At 40.7% G+C, this 19615-nt stretch overlaps 1 protein-coding gene across 1 annotated transcript; it reads right to left on the reverse strand.

Moving 5' to 3' along the window:
- Window positions 1-1050: 1050 nt before the first annotated feature.
- Window positions 1051-18912, reverse strand: pgbd5 (piggyBac transposable element derived 5). Its single transcript, XM_014968138.2, has 7 exons — window positions 18052-18912; window positions 12531-12961; window positions 7839-7973; window positions 5354-5534; window positions 3425-3622; window positions 2631-2736; window positions 1051-1825 (listed from the first exon to the last, which is right to left on the reverse strand). The coding sequence occupies exons 1-7, from the start codon at window positions 18428-18430 to the stop codon at window positions 1630-1632; spliced, it is 1626 nt and encodes a 541-aa protein (XP_014823624.2). The 5' UTR covers window positions 18431-18912; the 3' UTR covers window positions 1051-1629.
- Window positions 18913-19615: the final 703 nt, after the last annotated feature.

A 19615-nucleotide genomic window follows, 5' to 3' on the forward strand; every position in this document is an offset into this window, starting at 1 on the left:
AGCTATACCTCACTGTGAAGCAGGAGGAGGGAAAGGACTCCTGCCAAAAGCAATGGGACTGGCAATTAAATGCTTAGTTGGGTGTAAACAGTGTAATGAAGTTATGAGTTTAAAAAAAAAATAATGAAGAATTTATGTATATAAAAATAAAATCTAACAGATCGATCATTTTAATTAATCAGTTAATCTCCTAAAATGAACCACACAGAGCCTTCCAAAACGTATTCACACCACTTGAACTGTTTCACATGATGTCAGATTACAAGCCCAAAACTCCAAACTGGGATTAAACAAAGTAGTGTGTAAGGAAAGGAAGGAAAATGATGCATAGTTTTCAGTAAAAAAAAAAAACCTAAATAGTGTTGCGTTCTTTTGAATGCAGCACGACTTTCGCAATCTTTGCAGTGACAGACCATCTTAGCCACTTCCTCTCTGCCAAACAGCTCAAGCTCAGTCCGGGTTGGACGGAGAGGATTTAGGTGACGGACGCTGACAGGAAGATGTTCTGAGCTAAAATCGTTCCATCGCGTCTGCGGTTTGCTGGACGGTCGACCCCTGCCACGGTCTGAAGGCGTTTGCAGCCTCCTAACAGGTTTCCTTCCAGCTCATTTTCCATCCACCTGGAAAACTTTCTTTGTCTCTACTGAAGAAATGCCCCCAAGCAGCATGTCACCGTGTGAGAAAATGTTCAAGTAGTATGAATACTTTTGCAAAACCCTGTATGGATGTCATTTTTTATTTTTTGCTATTACAGTTAGAGAATAATAATAATAATAATAAAAAAAACTACAGTTCCAAAGGGAACTTTATGGCTTTGTTGTCAGGATTTTTCTGATGTGGGCAGTTGTGATGGGCAGATGGACACGGCGTCCCTTTTTACCGACGATGCGCCCCTAGCGAACATGGTGTGCAACGGAACGACACATTTGGGTCACAGGTGTCACACGCTTCAATCCTCAGGCTCGACATCAGACACACAAATGGCAGTTCTACTTACTGAACACACACACACACACGCACACACACACACACACACACACACATACGCAATTATTTCACAGCTCGCCTGGAGCTAAAATCTTTTCCACACTTAATAACACAAACGTCAATCTACATTCTCAATGCATGCAGTGTCGTGTTTACTCGGACTTAGTTACAAGGTGCCAGGTGTGTTTTTTAGTTGTTTTTTTGTTTTTTTTAGATATTTTGAGTTTAATTCAGGCTTATTAAATTGTTAGATAGTTGAACTCTTTGATAAGACTAAAAACTTTAAGGTGACATCATTTCTGAGTGAAATCTGACTCATTTTGTTGTTTCTTGTTTCGTCTCTGCTTCTGCTGACTGATGTCTGCTGACGCCCGAAGTGTGTGGCTAACAGTAGCAGCTGAAGCAGGGGGGGAGCTACCCCAGGTGGCTCTTAATAATGTATACAGTGCAGTTGTGTGTTAGTGAATATTTACATGGGCAGAAATTAACAACTACGGGAAGAGAGAGACGGGAGCTTGGCACACTGACACAGACCCAGGAAGGTCTGTACAACCAAGTGGAAATTAACATGTGGGAGAGATTGTATTTCTGTCTTCATCCTCTGCCTCTTCCTCCTCCTCCTCCTCCTCCTCCTCTTTCTTCTCACTGTGTGGGGGAACAGTCGTCCAGATCCAGCAGCTCCCTGACCAGTCTCTCTCCAAACTGCGCTCGGCTGTAGCGCTTGACGGCGTAGGCGTCGGACATCTTGTAAAGGATGTACGCGTTATTGATGGCGATGCTGATGCTCAACCAGAACACCTGCTGCCAAGTCTTGTTGGGCTTATGGAAGATAAAATATCTATAAGACAGAGAGAAAGAAACAAACCAAAAAAAAAAAAAAAGACGTGTGAGACCTGTGGTGCTCATGCAGTTTCACTTGTTGACCCCTTTTCAGGGCGGCTTATATGGGAAATAAAATGTGCTAAAGAGGTTATTGTTTGTAAGGCGATGTTGGAGTGTTACTTTCCTATTGCATTATGTCTTCCTACACCACTGAAATGAAGGACAGATACAAACTAACATGTTAGGGGTAGAACAGATGAATAAACTATATGAAAAAAAAAGCTGTTTATTATTGTGAAAAACTAAAAACATCGCAGGAACCTTTTTACTGAACCTAGTGGTCGTCATAACCCGGGGTTTTATGTTTAAATTTAGATCCTAAAATGATTTCCTGTTCAACAAGAAGTTTGTTTATGGTAGAAATGAGACGGGTCTCTCAAAGTAAAACCTATTGTAAATCGAGAATAATTCATGAAAATTTAATTATCATTTTTCTCAATAATCAGTAGAAACATTTTTTATTAAAGCAAAACAAAAAATAAATAAAAAAAATAACCCTTATATAATAGCTGGCCAGCTTTCAGCATGTTTCTACTGATATTTTGACCATTCAACTTTAGCGATGAGCTCAAAGCAATCTTCTGCTCCCTCGTCTGATTCTCAGTGATGTTCAAGTAAGGATTATTCCAGTAAATTCCAGTCAGTAGAAACAACATCGCTTTAAATTTCAACCTGCCAAGTGTAGTTTCATCTAGCCAGTACTGAGAACCTGGAGAGAACAAGCGAGCCCCATGCAGAGGCACCGTCAGGTCTGCACATACTTGCTGTACTTGTCGTCGTATTTGCAGATGTAGCTGAGATGTGCCGCAAAGGCTTCGACGGCAAGGGGGCACGGGATTTCTCCGCTTTTCCTCTTAATAATCACTCCTGCCAAAAAAAAACAAAAGCACACACAAGAAATAGCAGAGAGGTAGCATAGAGAACAGGAGAAAGAAAGAAATCCATGTAAACATACCTGCCACCATTTTTGCATTATTTTGTTGCACATTTTCACTTTTGCTCAATCGCGGAAATTAAAACTTGATACCGTTTCCACAAATATCAATCGACCGCGGTGTTGATGCTTCAAACGAAATGAAAGGATTAGAGGCTATTTTGCTATTAATTCCAGATTACAAACCATTCCCACACAGACTCCCACACACACACAGGCCAAAGAAAATCAATACTAGATAGTAACCGTTTAACTGATCTGCTTCCTCACTTCCACACTCCTCCAGCACAGAGCATGAACACGGCTGGATTTAAAACCTAACGAAGTGGATTAGACCGTATGAGGGTGTTTATGCAACATCATGATCCTCTCGGCTCCTAAAGAAAGGATTATTGTGGATTAAAAGCTCTCATTGTTTCTCAGTGTCAGGAATACTTGATAATGGGGGGGAATCTACTGATGGCAAACTCACATCGCAGAACAATGTTGAAGTTTATTTCACCTAATCAGAAGACAGTTTTCCTTTCATGCAGCAAAGCAGATTGTGTGTTAGAAACAGACATTTCAACCTAAAGCTGTTTAAACAGGACGCATTGAAGAAGGTCTTATTTCCTCATTCACCTTCTTTAGTTGGTGAGTAGGCATTAGTAATGAACCTGAAGTGTCCCTTATTGTACCAGCTGATCAGAGACATGCTGCCCTTCATCATCACGCGTGACTGGCCGCGCTGCGCCGGCGTGGAGCTGCAGACCAGCATGCTTTGGGGCAGACCTGTGCAGTCACTCTTCCTGGTGCTCAGCAAGCCACAGCAGTAGATATCTGAACAGAGAAGAGAGAAACATATACAAGCAGGGTTTTTTTTTTTTTTTTTCATGTCGCTACCTGTGATGGTTTGTAATATTAAATCTTAAGAAAATGCACAGATTCTTTTGGTAGCAGAGCAACAGAGTGTACAAAAGCCCAAGAGTGTGTGTGAGCACTTTTTCAAGGCTGGCTTCTCGGGTTGGATTTGGCGGAAATATAAATTTGACGAACGACTAAATGACTAATTTACGAACCACGAAGAAAGCTTTCGTTCCGTCTTCCTATTTAGTTTGGGAACTGGAAACCTGCAGGACCGTTTCGGCTGTTCACCCTCTTTCATCAGTGCGTACAATTGACTCTCTTTGCCTCTTCCTCGGGCGAGAAAGAGGCAAAACAGGCATGTGGGCGGCCACCGCTGATGTGTCAACGGTTCACAAAGCGGCTTCCGTCTCCGCTCACGAGTGTGCACGACTGCTGCAGAATAGCGCGGAGCAATTAAGTCCCCTAATTAAAGACGCGAGATAAAACTGAGAGACAAAATTGTTGGACAATGTGTGTTCAGCCAGATATTTATCGTAAAAGAGGGGGGGGGGGAGTGTTTACAGCTGCTACTAATAGTGATATCACAATGTTGATCATATCTGAGGTCTTTTAGTCGTCCTGGTGGAGGGACACTCAGGCTGAACATAACAGAGTGAATGCACTGTCACTTCACTTTCTCTGGTTTTTGTTTAGAATAAAGAAGCGCCGCCAGGCTCTTTATTATAACGTTTTGGTTCAGTACTGTTCTTAGCAATGCTAATTAACCTCGGCCAAGCGGCATGTCTTTTGCTTTGTACTAAAAAGATGCCACTGGCCAGAAAACAAGAGCTTAAATCACTAACTAGGAGCAGAGCCATTTTATTTATTAGTAAAACTGAAATCTATACTCTGATTGGTTTCTCTTGGATTAAGTGAAAAGTCCTAATGAAACCCAATTTCATTAGTGGGACGACATCTGACTGCAGAGAGGCGCCAGTTACTCTTGATAAATTAATGAGGCCCTGACTAATCAGATCAATTTTCCCTTGATCGGCTCCGATCTGTGCTGGAGCACAAACTCTCGGCGCGTTTATTCAACGGAGCAACGATTTGTTCTGTGACGTAAATCTTCAGAGGTGGAAGCGAGGCTGAGCAGTCTTTGGTTTTAATGCATCAATGGAGAAAATCCTGGACTTCCTTAATTTTCGGTTCAATTGGTTCTGTGGTTTCCTTGGTTTCCTAGACCAAGGAAACCACAGAACATTGTTTTCACTTTCATGTTTTAAAGTCCCCCAATAAAAAGAGGACGTTTTATTGGAGATCCGGTCAACAAGGCATCCCTGTTTACGAGGGGATCAGTGGCTTTGAACTGCTGTTTCTCTCTCAGTAAATATTTTTTTTTGTGGTCTTCAAAGCGAAGATTTGGAATCGGGGTAAGGGTGAGGGAAGAAACTACAAGTTTAGTTTGCTAACATAATTTTGGGTTTAAAATAGGTAAAGACTGAAATATAATGAGAATCCAAGCTACGATCTTTTATGTTGCGTGGTTTTATCCTACGCTAGTCCTGCCTGTTCTGTTTCAGCCTGAGGACTATGCCATCAACCCCGCTTTAAAACGAAACAAACAAATCAAATTTGTACAAAGGCAAAAGTGGAATAAGACAACGGGTGAGATTACAATCTGTCCTCCGAAGCCAGAGAAGAGGAAGCCGTCTGCTTGGTTACCCTGCTTGCTGAATTCAGAGAAGAGGCCGAGGCTGGTGATGGACGGCCCCGTGAAGATGACGGCGTTCTTGCCGGAGATGTTCTGGCAGAGCTGCTTGGCCACGAGGCTGTGGAGCTGCGGCTTGTTCTTCAAGGTGGCCAGTCCGTCTGCGCCCTGTCCCTCCTTCAGATGGACGGAGATCTGCACGGTGGGCGGAAACCAGACGGAACGTCAGGTACAGAGGGCCAAACGCTGAGCTGGTTTCAGCAAAATTCCCATATTGTCGCTTGTTCGTAGAAAGCCTTTTGCAAACTGGGCATTAAATCTGTACATATTAGAAATATAAACTTAGAATTATTAGCAAACAGTTTAATTTTTCCATTCTGCACTGAGTCAAATGGCATTAGTCTGATTATTCCAGATCTACATTAGCTATGGAGCCATGAAGCTGAGTGGAGAGAGTCCCTAATTCTGTGAGGTGCTTGGATATTATTTTGTAGTCCCACAGACGAATGATTGACATTTTTTTCTTTCCTTTTTTTTGTTCTCCTGTCCCTGATTTAGATGAAGAATACATCAGTGGAGAATCAAGTTGATGTGCAGCAAACTGGTGAAGGAGGAGCTGCTGCCAAATGGCTGCAGTCGGTGTGAATGCTAATGTTTCTTCTCTGAAATGGACGAGTTAATGGAACGTGGCTTTAGCGTGTGAAGCACAGCGCATAAAAGGTACTTTTATTTGAATAAAAGCACAAGAAATCTATGAATAAATAATTTATGTTGTTTAACAACTGCTTTCATGTAAGGGAAAAACAATAAATGTTAAAAACAAATGGTTGAATTTCAGCGCATCGACGCTTCTCTTTAAACTAAAGCAACTCTGGCTTGTTTTCCGGGCTAACTAACGAAACGCATGTTGTGTTTGTAGTTAAAATGCTAAATTTGATCTATTTATGGGTTCCTTGTAGTAAATTTACAATGTCGTATTTTTGTAACCTCTCTAATCGCGCCAGAAGTGTCGTTTTATTTGTTGGTCAGGTAATTCTCAAATTAAAAAGTGCTTAAAATTATGAGTCCGCAGCTAAAACATTCCAACATGCTTGGCTTCACTGCACCTTTCAAGGTGGAAGTATCAGGTTATTGTCTTGAAGACGTGACACCAGACTCTTTCTTCTTTCTGAGGGCGTTTCTGTCTCATAGATGAGCCTCGCTCTCGTGTTTCACGTCTTTGAAGAAAGTCTGTGTGCTTACAGGCCAGAAACCCTTTACTTTTTGCTGACCTTAATAAGAATCTCTCGATATTGTTTGTTACATATTGAGTTGAAGTTCTAAATTGAACTACTTTTCATTAGATTTGTTTTTTTTAAAGACAGATTACGTTGACAGGGTTATATAAAGCAGGGTTTTTCTATGTGAAACCTCCGATTTCACTGATAAGCTAGTCAAAAAAGGTTTTATGAACCTTACTGTCGCCTAGTAAAGGTGACAGATCTCCATTTTTGAGTAAGATGCCAGTAAGGTGGAGGAGTCCTTATTCCTCCTTACTAAGAGGAGTCTGTTGGACCTTTTGTGTCAAAAATCAACTCCGAAACCGACTGATTTGATGTCAGGAATGTTTACTGGAAGGTTTTGCGTTATTTTTGCATAATTCTCACATGGAGAGATGAAAATAAAAGAAAAGTGAGATGGGGGGTAAATGTGTGTTTTTCATTTAGTTTGGTAATTTCTCCCAGTAGTTGTGCACGTCAACATGTCGCCCTAAGAAAGCCAAAACCTCACTTTCACTTTCTCACAAAGTCACTGTTTCAAGTTTGACGTTTTGGGTTAACCGAGAGCGCTGTGGTTGGTAATTAATAAAAAATAATCCTAAAAAAAAAAGAAGAGACTTTTCTAAAAAATAAAATAAAAAAAATAAATAAATAATGTGCACACAGCACAGCTTTCAGGAGGGTTGGACCGATCTGACAGTTCTGGTCCTCGGAGGATTCGCGGCGTTACATAAGAGACGAGCGTAGGAGCGGAGGGTTGCGTCGAGGGCAACGCCGTCAGTCAGCACAGCAGCTCTATCTGTGATTGTAATCTGAAGCCAGAAAATACTCCACTCCGCGGCATCAAAAAGGAAACTAACAAACCAGCGTTTTAGCCCAGGAGCCATCTCTCACGCTCACATCCAGTTTTCAAAGCGAATTTTGCAGCCTGTGACCATCATTCCCCACAAAATGAAAAAAAAAATGTATTAAAGCTGTTTTCCTCTGTCCGGCGCACACAAGGAACGGGTCCAGACAGAGATCCGAGGCGGGCCCGGATCAAAGCCGCTCACGTCTTCATTAAAAGCCTTTCAGATTTCGGCCTGAGTGGAAACTTCGCTCTCTTATTCAATAAGTCGGTTTTTTTTTTTTGCCATTGTGTTTCAAAGCAGAAAATTAAAACGGACCCACATCCTTCCTTTGCTTCTTTCGAAACGTGCCACAGGTTTTTATTTATTTTGCTCTCAGCCGGCGCCTCTACCTGACAGATGAATCCGGTGGAGGTGCACTGCCGGACCCAGAGGCTGAACTTCCTCTTCTTCCTCTTCCTCAGATCTCTTTCTGTGCAGGTGGTGATAAACACGGGGTCCTCATCTATCAGTGGCTCATGAAGAACCTGGAAGTGCACAGAGGATTCAGTAAACGTTAGCTCGTGTCAAAACATTTCCATGAAACTAAAACCAATATTATTACTCAGGCTTGAAGGAAAAAAAAAAAAAAAAGTCTTCAATCTGAAGAAATCTGAAGAAAGCAAAATGATGATTTATTTTAAAATTACATCTTTAATCTTTGGTGTTGTGGATTGTGATATAGAGGTGATCTTAAATAATCCACATGCAAGAAAAAACATTTCACAAATCAGAAGTCAAACTGAGCACTGTGCTGTTTTGAAACCCCCAACTAGAGCGATGCTAATGTTATGAAACACTGCGTCAAATCTAGAGAGTCTTAAAAAGCATGAAATTTTTATCATGGAGACGTGTTAAAGACGCCGTAGCGCAGAAGGTGCTACTGGAGTAACAGGCTGGCTGTCAGTGTGGAAAACTAGGCAGAGAGTACAGCCATTTGAAGAGTAGTTTGTGTTTGAGTGGGATAATGATAAAAAAAAATGTTTTCAGCAGAAAAAAAAAAAAACACACCTTCTGGTTCGCAACTTTTGCTTTTTAATCACCACTGACACTTCCCCCCTACTGTTTAGATGCATTAGATAAATGTAGAAATTGGTGAAATTGCCAAACCTCATGACACTGAATATAGCAGCTGATAAGGATTGACTTTATTGTTGGTCGAGTAGCTAAAGTTAAACTTTGCATCTGACTTTTCACGATACATTTTACAAAAACAAATCTGGTTAGCTGTCAACAATCTTTCCTGATTAACTTAAATCATTTTAGACAGAACCAATTCACAGCAATGTAATCTCATGTGATCCCTTCACAAGACAAACAGATATCCACCTACATGCAATAATATAATATTAGTCCAATCATTTATATTGTGTTGGACTCAGTTAGATATAATCGCCATGTTTTTGGACCGTCAGAGGAAGCCGGAGCACCCCGACAGAAACCGTGTACACACAAAGAGAATATGCTAAACAGCAGAAGTTTAGGTTTGTTAGTTTAAAAAAAGATGTCTTTTTATAAGGTGTGTGTAAATTTATGTTTCCTGCTGTTTCTCTGTTGTCTTTTCTGCATGCTGAATCTGACTAACGCTGAAGGGAGCTGTGACTGTAAGCTCAGTTCTGCTCTGCCGTCAAACAGGACATTTCCCAGTCAAATATGAGTTTATCGTTTCATGAAAAAATAATGAAGCTTTCCAGCCTCTCGCTGAATGACTTCATCCAAACCTCAGATCTCCCCGTGGGCTTAGAGTCCAACCCGTAATGACCCAAGGCTTTGTTTCAAACAAACAAGTCCTTAGTTAAATCTTTACTGCTCAGCCTCTGAAGAAACAACAACAACAACAACAACAAATTATTTACTATCGGTGAGAATAAATATAAGGAAACAATATTGTGCTTCTCTTTTTCTAACCCCCCCAAAACACTTGCATATCAGACACTGGATCCATGAGGAGACCATTAGTGGGAAGAGGTTTAAACTAACAACAAAAAGAAAACAGGACAATACAGTTACTAAGAAAAGTCTGTTTCTCCATTAAATGTGTAAACTATTGTTTGACAAAGCAACAGTTTCACTCTGTGCTTCTCTCGGTGTCTGCACCCACTCTGTCCCTGGCACAAGTCAACTATCAGATAAAATAAACTGTCCTGGATGCGCGCGCACACACACACACACACACACACACACACACACACACACACACACACACACACACGCACACACACGCACACACACACACACACTCCATGGCAGCCATCCTGCCCTCATTATTTCAATTTTAGATGCAAGCAGATTGTGATGATTTAGCGTAAAAAAAAAAAAAAAAAAAAAGACAACTCGGGTCTATTTGACAATCCAATAACTCCACAATATTTAAACTGTTTCCTTTAAATTTGCAGAGCTGAATTAGATTTGGGTGTGACACGACAGAGGTTACGAGATTCCCAAATGAATTTCTGGAATAGTAGGGATCATCTTTCATCAGTTACGTTGATCCGAGAGGCACTTAAGCTGCTCAAACTAAAAGCAAATGAATCAGCTAGTTTCCTCTACTTCCATTACTTTTTTTTTGATGCAGGCATGAAAATTGATGCTCTTGAAATATGATTATTTATCCCAAGAGACCCTTCATGAGCAAATACTGACTATGAAGTACAGTGTGTTGGTTATTAGCAATGGATAAAGTGGAGCTAAATCAATGCTTTTATAAGAGAAACAAAACATGCAACCACTTGGAACATACATAAGATCTTTTTCTTTTAATTTCTTTATATCAACTGCACTTATTTGCTGAATTGTAAACAGTCTGTTGTCTTTTCAATGTTCGATGCATAAGCACATCACGTATTTATATAAATGCACTCATTCTAAAATCAAATTACAAAAAGTGCGGTATTTGCTAACTAATACACTTCTGGAAGCTGTTGGTTGTATTTTATTTCGCAAAACATGGGGGGTTTGAGATATTTGTGCCACACCTTATAGCTTCATTTGTTAAAAGAGCGAGACAATCACGTGCAAGTCTCCTTTTGGTTTACCCTGCGAATAGCAACAAAAACAAGGCTTAGCAACATTACTATTCATGCATTCGTACTCAAACTTGTTAAACTATCCACCAAGTCCATGAGCTTCATATAGTAGTTTCCTTAAGTAGTGACTCATGTTTTCAAACTTAAACTATAAAACAAGACTTTATGGTAAAGAACTGTTTGACCTTATCTGGGTTTTGAAAAATGAAAACATTGATCCAGAGCCTTTTATTCAATGATTTGTCTCAGATGCTATCAGTGCTGCAAACTGTGCACATGGTGTGATAGGGCGACCTCAGTCTGAGGTTACATGACCACATCTGCAAATGCTGTGCAAAATAAATCTCTACTGCACACAGCTGACGCTAGTAAGGTTCTGTTTTTTTTCTTTTTTCTAAAGTTGATCTATTTGTTTTTGGGTCAGAGCTCTGCATTTATTTATCAGGTAAAAATCTGAAACGCTTATCCTTTATTGTGATGCTGCGTGAAAAATAAGAGGACTTCTTCGACACAGTTCTCACTGCGACAGTAGCCGCCAGAATAAAAAAAAAATCCCTTTCTTTTAACTGTACATGTATGAAATGACAACTCATATTCATATTCCAATTCATAAATACTATATTGATTCCAAAGGGAACTTCAGTGTTGTTGTAATTTATATCAATGTGAAATTCCAATAATTTTGCATGTGCGAGTTTTAACTGAAACACATGAGTTGCTTTTGAAGGCCAAGCTTTTTGCCAGAAAGTGCAACCTCTGCTGTTTCATACCAAAAAAAAAAAAAAAACATTACCGTGAAATATTACCAGGAATATACCAACAGCGTCAAAAAGGGCTGACATTTCCACTTGAAGCAAAAGGAGTGCTTTCATGTCACACATCACAAAAACAGGCCACATCTGCAAAAATCTGAATTTGATGGTGGATTTCTGATATTTGGTTCTCTGAAGATTTGACCCGGCCAACAGCTTTAAGAATTATACCTAACAACAATTATTGATTATTTACATTAGAAGCAGACTGTGTGAAGCAGGGTTTTACTATTATCTACTATATAAGACAAAATGAGACAATGCTGACATTTTAAGTTGTCTTTAGCGTCTTATATAAGCGATTAGCATGATGAGCGTTGGCGACCGTCAACAACCATCCATTCTTTAAAGAATGTAAATCCATACAGTTTCATGGTAGAAAGAGGTTGAACGCTTCGATGAATACAACAACTTTGTTACTTTAATAGTGCCAGATTTTGTTTTCCTTATCCAAAAAAATTAAAAAGAAAGAAAGCATATAAATAAAAAATAAATAAAAAACATAAATAAAACGTGAACTGATTGCTACTTCTTCAACAACAGTGCTGCTCATCAGTAGCTGAAAGTTTTGGACATATTTCCTGGCAACCCAAAATAGAAAGTAAAAATAGTTCTCTACTGACCCAGTTGGAAAAGTGAGTCCAAACTGAAGCCAAAAAAAAAGAAATTTTGGAGGAAAAGCCAGATAATAAAAAAAAAGAAAGAAAAAAGCAAGCTGAGCTTTCCTACATAATTAATATGTGGATGGTTTTCAGATTGAGGTTCACATTGCTTCAAGCAAAGCCCTTCCATTGTCTCATTTTAAATGGAAGTGGGGCAATCCTTGCCTTAATGTAAAAGTTCACAGATTTGCTCATAAAAGGTTAAACATCATCTAAACTGCTGAGTCAGTAACCATCTGATTTAAACACTTCTACAACTACTCTTTTATGTCTAAATCTAACCTTATCTCCAATTTGACTTTGACTGCAGTTCAGAGAATTGGAAAACTGTCTAAACACAGTTGAAAACTTGCAACTTGGAGAACTAATTAGCATTACGCTAAGTTTCTCACTGAGCCACAAAAGCAAAAATGATTCTGCTAAATGACTCCTCATTTAGCAGAACCATTTCTAAACTTTTGCACTGTACTTTGGTTCCTCACATTACAGCAGAATGAAGAGTCTGAACAGAAACATCAGCCGGCGATCTGGAGACTTGCACGTACCTGTGTCTGCGAGGGCCTGAAGGTGCAGCTGAACGACTGCTGCAGCGAGTCCAGGAACGGCTGGATCTTGTAAAGGCCCTGATTGCTCCCCTGGGACGGGCGGAAAGCCACGATGTGAAAGTACTTGAGGATCTTCTCGAAGCGCGACTGGCTCATCTTCAAGGCGATGCTCCTGTTGCTGAAGAAGCCCGAGCTCCAGATGCTGAGCACCGACTCGCAGCGGTGCACGCTGGTGGAGATGACGAAGCCCAGGAAGGCCTTCATCTCCTGCGCCGTGACGGGACACCAGCCTTCTTCGGAGCCGAAGCGCTCCTGAAACTTCTTGGCGTACATGTTTGTCTGGGTGACCATGTTTTGGATGCAGTTGTCTGGGACGAAGAGCTGGAAAAAGTCCAAGGCAGTGGCAGTGGCCGGCATCTTCTGAATGGGTCCTGGAAGGAGACCGAAAGGAAATAAGCGAAATGCTGCAGCAAATGACACAGAACGACAGGAAGTCGGACATAAGCTTACTATCGGGAACGGCTGTCAATCTTAGCTCTTGAAGTTCAGTAACAGACTTTAGTTTGGCTCTTCTGCTCGATGAAATGTTTACTCTTTTTGACACTTTGACAGGAGAAAGTGAGCTGTCATTCTTTAAGCAGAGGAGAACAAACGCAAAGTGCTTCTTGCTGACATAAAGCACAATGTCACCTCAAAAGTAGAGAAAAAAACAGCATCAAAACAGTTTTTTTTTTTTTTTTTTTTCATGAATGAACCGTGTCAGCCTTTGGTATGAATGTCAAAGGCCGTGGGCCGTGGCTGGAAAGTTAAGAAGATTTGACAGCCGCCGCACTGTGGCGAGCGTCGGAGTTTGTCGTTTCTCTGCTCGCGGAAGGTCTCAGTGTCTCGTTGCTTTATTGTTATGGCAGGAAATGAGTCAGAACCGCGTCCCCAACTAGCTGAATCAGGCTTCTGACATCTGCCAATAAAGCCTCGGCTGATAAAAGATAGCGGCGCTGGGACAGGAGCATTTATAATTTAGTCAAGCAGACACACACGGCAAACAAACACTGATTAGGTGGTTTATAAAGAGACGTATGCTCGAAACGCTGCAGCTGCGGTTAAATATAACCCTTATCTCAGAGAAAACACAGATAAAATGTCCATTTAGACATAATGAGTAAAATAGCTTAGTTTGAATAACATAAACGGTGGCTAATTGTAGGTTGGAAGATAAATGAATAGAGTTCACAGTTCAAAAACCTACTTTCAAAGTAGGCTTTTCCACTATTTTCCACAGTTCAAAGCAAAAACATTAGAGACATTATATAAGTAAATGATTTCAGATTTGAATTGATAAATAATCGCAGCCTTACTTGGCTCACATTTGAGTTTTGCTCTGGTTGTTGTAGTTTTTTTTTTTTTTTTTTTCAGCTTAAGGCTTTTAACACTATAGACCACAGTCCCTCAGGGCTCAGTGTTGGGAACCAAAATTATTTGTTTTATTTATTAACGATATTTGCAAAGTATCCAGGATTCTCAAACCACTTTTATTTGCACATGATAATAATATATTTTGCTCAGGTAGTGATTTACAATTACTACCTGAAATGGTTCAAATAAATAGAAAAAAAAAAGGGATCAACATAGAAATGGTTCACAAAAGACACAATTACAAATTCAAATTAATGGGGCTAAGAAGAAAAATATGCAACATATTCTTTACTATTCAGTAATATTTCCATATTTAAGCTATTGTGCTGAGGTTTGGGAAAATAAACTGCAGAAGAACCATCCATCGTCTATTTATTCCACAAAAAAAAACTATCATAGACAACATCCACAACAAAAATCCAATACGGATTGTCATTTACCATGTTGGTTACAGAGATAACACAATTTTGCTGTTTTTAAAATAAAAAATGACGAGGATTTTACTGAATTCCCCAAAAAATGCAAATTATATTTAAAGCCAAATGTTTTCTGCTACCAGAAAACATTTAAAAGAAACGGGGAATTTCAACTTTCATCAGCTATGCACTGAAAAGCGTTTTACTTACATACTAATAAACAACAGTGTTAAGTCATTCTTCATAGTATGATGTGAGGGTGAAGCTTCAAGGATGGCAGAAATAAATGTAACTATCAGCTGATACACTAACATCCCTCACCACTCTGTCTGGTTTTTACTGGCTCATCTCAGTTAGAGGTTTTCTCTGAGCTTGTTGACTGCTTCGAAAAAAATAAATAAATAAATAAATTGGAAATTGAGTGGAACAATGTCAAGCTCAATTGAACACCAACGTCTCATTATCTCTAAACAGCAGACAGCAACATTTTCTCCTTGGATCGCTTCTCTGGCTTCTCTGAATGGTTTGCATCAGCTGCGTTAGCCTCTTAAGGTACAATTACAGACAGCGCCATCGGGACGGGACGTTAGAGCTCTGCAGGCCTGGAGGAGGACAGGATGTGGACAAGAGGGACATCGGGAACAATCACGAGAAAATGTCTGCCGCTTGCAGAGGAGATGGCCAAAATATGGGCAGGCTGGCTCAAAGCCAAACTCATTTATGTCCAACTAAACTTTAAAGTTCAATGTAAATCTAAGCAGGATGTAGAGGCACGTTTTCTATAAGGAACAAAACGAAAACATAGAGAAATGGCCTTGAAAATATTCAACCTCCACATTTTTACATGCTACAGCCACAAACCCGTGCAGTTTATTTGGACTTTAATTTGCAGACCAGCGTAAAGTAGGTAAAATGTCAGAAAGCAGATGTTTACACCTTTTCCTCAGAGATCTGGTCTCCGATGAAGAAACGCCAGTTTGTTTTTAGTCTAACCGGCAAATATGCTGTTTGCTACCATTGCCTGATGTACGTCAACCGGGGATTGAAATTATACATTTTCTAAATCATTTACTACCAAATCCACTCAAATACCCAGGACGAAGAAAATCCTACCTGCTGATCAGCTGATATTTTTTTATTCCAGTAGCTGGAGGACAAACATCTGCCTGGTAGAGAGCTTTTATATCCAGGGATTACACAGTGGGAGATTACACTATATTTGTGGCGCATAAACCCTTCACCAAACTGAACACGGTTCAGGCTCAGCTGAGGAGCCAGGAGAGAACTGAAAATGATATTTTGCCTGTCATCGTTAAGAGGGTTTCCTAAAATAAACTAAGATGGTCTGATTTTAATATTCAGAAAGCTATAAACAGAAAAACGAGACAAAAATTCAATGTGGTAAAATAAGCAAAGACAGAGAAAAATCTGAAAGGGGTTAAAATACTTTCTTTTTTTTTTTTTACAGAATACCTTACTCCTATTATAAAAATGCTTTGTTTCAATATAATATGTAATATTTAGAAAACTTCTGTTACAAAGAAGCGCAAACATCCAATATAAACATCTAATTGAAAGTCTACTGAAAAATGCATTTGTTCAGATTTCTTTAGGCATATCTATAGATTTCCTCTTCAGAATAGCCCATTGAAGTTGAAAAACCTTTATTATTTTTTGTGTCTCTGCATCAACATGAAGACAGAATGACATTTAGAAATGCCAGGTCAAAACATGTAACTTGGTATATGGTGAGGAGCAGCAGTCTAACAGGATGTCAGCAAAGTGAGTGAACTCCTAACTCCTCACCATAAGTTGTTTGTAGAATCTAAAGGTTTAGATATGGGTTTCATAATGCCTTGCTCGCTGTGCAGAGAAAACAAATTCTCATCCGACTATGAACCCTAAAAATCAACTAAAACCTGACCCGAGTGTTTCCTCTAGATCTGCACCTGTCTTCTGCTGCAAAACCAGAACAAACCATCAAGGGTTTGCATGAGGTTTGTGAGCGAATGCGTTCTGACAGGAGCCGATAATTTATGAACACATGACACGGCGTCCAAAGAGTGGAGCTGTCACATCCGCAGTGTGTTTGTGTGACGGGCAGCACACCTTGACAGAGAAATGGGCAGGCAAGTGACAAATATGCAGCCAGACAGGCAAAGCAGTCCAGACGTATTAATATCTCCCTTTGCTGCAGCGTTGGCCGACTTAAGAAGCTTCTGATGCCGTCAGTGTCAGACGCATATTCGTGCACCGATGTTCAGACCGGAGAGCTCCAGATTATTAAGTCTGCAAACAGTTTTGTCACTTTATGTGTTTTTATCTTCGCAGAGTAGCAGCCAAAACCCAGGTTTGCCGTGTTTGTGCAAACAGACACTGAATGCTTTTCTTTTGCAAATCCACCTCAGACTAAAACAGACAGACACACCTGCGCGCTACCTTATAATAACTAAAGACCAACACCACACCCACTTCAGGATGTGGGAAGTACAAAGCATCTTCAATACAAAGCTTTCCTTATCTCCATGGGAACTCTGGCTCAAAAAAAAAAACCCATATGCGCTCTTACATTTCTAATCATAAGAAAAGGTGGATTTTTTTTTTTTTGCAAGCAAGTTATTTCTGATTCTGCAGTGCTTTCCTTGCACTTTACCCAGAGCTGGGTTCTCATTTGTAAAAAAAAAAAAAAAAGGTCAACAAACAGGCTATGAGCACAGCCGGGCTTGGTTCATATCTTCCAGAGCCACATGCCGCAGCTGCATCCAAAGCTGCAGCGATGCTCTATATCACTGTGGATACAGACTGGCATTCCCTGCTGCTGTGGATGAACACGCAGAAACTGAAAGGGATGGACAGAGCAGGTGGATGGGTTCTCAAAAACACACACGTCGAAGTCTCCTTTTCTCTTCGCAGGAAGAAAACTGAACCAGGCTTGTAGCAAGTGCTAAAAACCACCAAGATTAATATAGCCGAGAACCACACAGCGTAGTGTTTAAAAGAACACATTTTTCTATTATAAAAAACAGTTTTAAAAAAAATCATTCAGGCAATAATTATTATTATTTCATGGTTTATTTCCTGTCACTGCAGCTCCATTTGGCCCTGACACCTCATTGGTCAACATGCACAGCTTGTAAACTTCACACCGATTACAGTAACTTCTATAGCTCTAGCCCTGCCCACTGACTGACTGAATGGTAAGGCAAGGCGTGTGTGTATGTATAGGACTACTCACTGACTTGTGGGGATATGTAATTGGAAATTATTTAACTACAGCATTGGCATTAAGCTTTTACAGTTTATCTGATTCCCCTATGAATAAGTTAGACAGTTTGTGTGAGGTACCCTGCTGCTTCTCTAAATTACACAGCATGTCCCTCCGCACTGCAATCAAACATGAACTCAGCAGCGTGTGTATCACAGCACTGAGGGGTGAAGTATCAAAGGCTAAGCGTGTGTCATTAACCCTCCAGTGCGGTGTCACTGCTCCTCTCCATCGCACATGGATGGAAAGGAGGCGTGCATTCAGTTGCGTTATCACTGCCCTACATTTTCGTTAGAGAGTCAGAGAAATGGCCTGTCTGACCTGAAAACCCACACTGTGTGTTTCCATTCACCTTAAAGCCAGGGGGCATTTCTTCTCTACTGCACAAATGACCTTATTCGTTCGTCGCGAATCGTGTCTCCCTCACCGTATGTCTCTTTGTACGGCGGGACCGTGACATCCTGCAGCGTCTCCGTCCAGCCTTCCTCCTCCGCCTGACTCCGGGTGAGGGAGCCCGGGGGCCCGCTGCTCCCGCCCGCAGACCCGCCACCAGACCCCCCGCTGTGGCCACAATCCTTGTCCCCGCGTTTTGGATGGTGGTGGTGCTGATGGTGGTGCTGCTGCTCCTGCTCGCCCGCCTCGGCTATGTAGTTGTCGGAGTCGGAGTCCCCCGAGGTGCTGTAGAAGGGATTGTCGCTGCTGTCATCCCCGGACTCGCCGAACACATCGTCGGATATCTGCAGGCTCTCGTACCGGGAGCGGGCCGCTTCCAGGAGAGACAGCGCCTTCCGCCCGCATTCGGCCATCTCCCTCAGCAGTGATGCTCCTTTCCCCCCACCCCGCTCCCCTTCTTCCTCTTTCTCTCTCTCTCTCTTTCTCAGTCTGTCACTACGTCTTTCCTGGCGTGCAGGTAGTCACGATCTGCCAAGATCTTGCAGGAACACGGATGTGTGTGCCTTCACCGTGACACACAGCACCTTACCGTGCACTAGGGAAGCTGCACATTTAAATCCACCTTCCTCTCCCGGCTCGGATGTAGAGCCTGGCGGCCAGACGACTGAGCAGCCGGGAAAAGCTGCGCTTCAAAGGTCCGGAAATAATTCCGCCCCTTGCTGTGCCGACAGGGCTGCGCACTGGGCAGTGCTCAGCATCCGGGTTGATAGAGCGGCGATCTACGCTCTCCACGGAGGAGCAGAAGGAGTAGTAGCCGTCTGCGTCCACATCACCTGACACTGAATCCCCCCAGCGTCGACCAATAAGATCACATTTCCTGATCCAAACCGAGAGGAGGACTTGCACTCATAACCCATGGCAATAATAATAATAATAATTTAAAAAATAATAAAATTATGTTATGAAAGTGGCCCAGTTTTTCCAGCATTTGACTACACAAATAAAACATAGAAAAAGAATGCATTAATGCCTGTTCGTTGTATGTATTAAGGAATATTGTGCATCACTTAAATTCTTAGAAATACACCAAGTGCATATAGATGCATGCAGCCATTTACTAAATACCCGTATAAATAATTGAATGATGAAATAACAAATTCCAGATAATGCATATGGCACAGATTTTCCATGCAGCAAAAACATTGCCAAAAGTGCCACCATCCATTAAAGATTTGTTGAATACTATTAGTAATCGAAAAAAAAGAACACTTAAGTAAATAATACAGACCATGTATTCAAATTAAAAGCTGTTGATTATTTCTGATATAAATAATCAAAATAATTAAAATGCATACTATAAATATGACTATGATTTTTTTTTGCCTTAGATCAATTACATAAAAAAATACAAAACAATAATAACATTACTTGATGACTACATTAAATAGTAAAAAAGTGTTATAATCCAATTGCTTATGTCTTCAAAATAAACTACCCCTACATATTGCCCTCAATACCTACTGACGTCAAAAAGTGTCACAATCCAAAAAATATGTATTTTGTTAAAGAAATATTTGTATATGTGATATTTGAAATTA

Source organism: Poecilia mexicana, unplaced genomic scaffold (assembly GCF_051168715.1).
Source record: "Poecilia mexicana isolate PSO_F unplaced genomic scaffold, ASM5116871v1 scaffold_15, whole genome shotgun sequence".
NCBI lineage: Eukaryota > Metazoa > Chordata > Actinopteri > Cyprinodontiformes > Poeciliidae > Poecilia > Poecilia mexicana.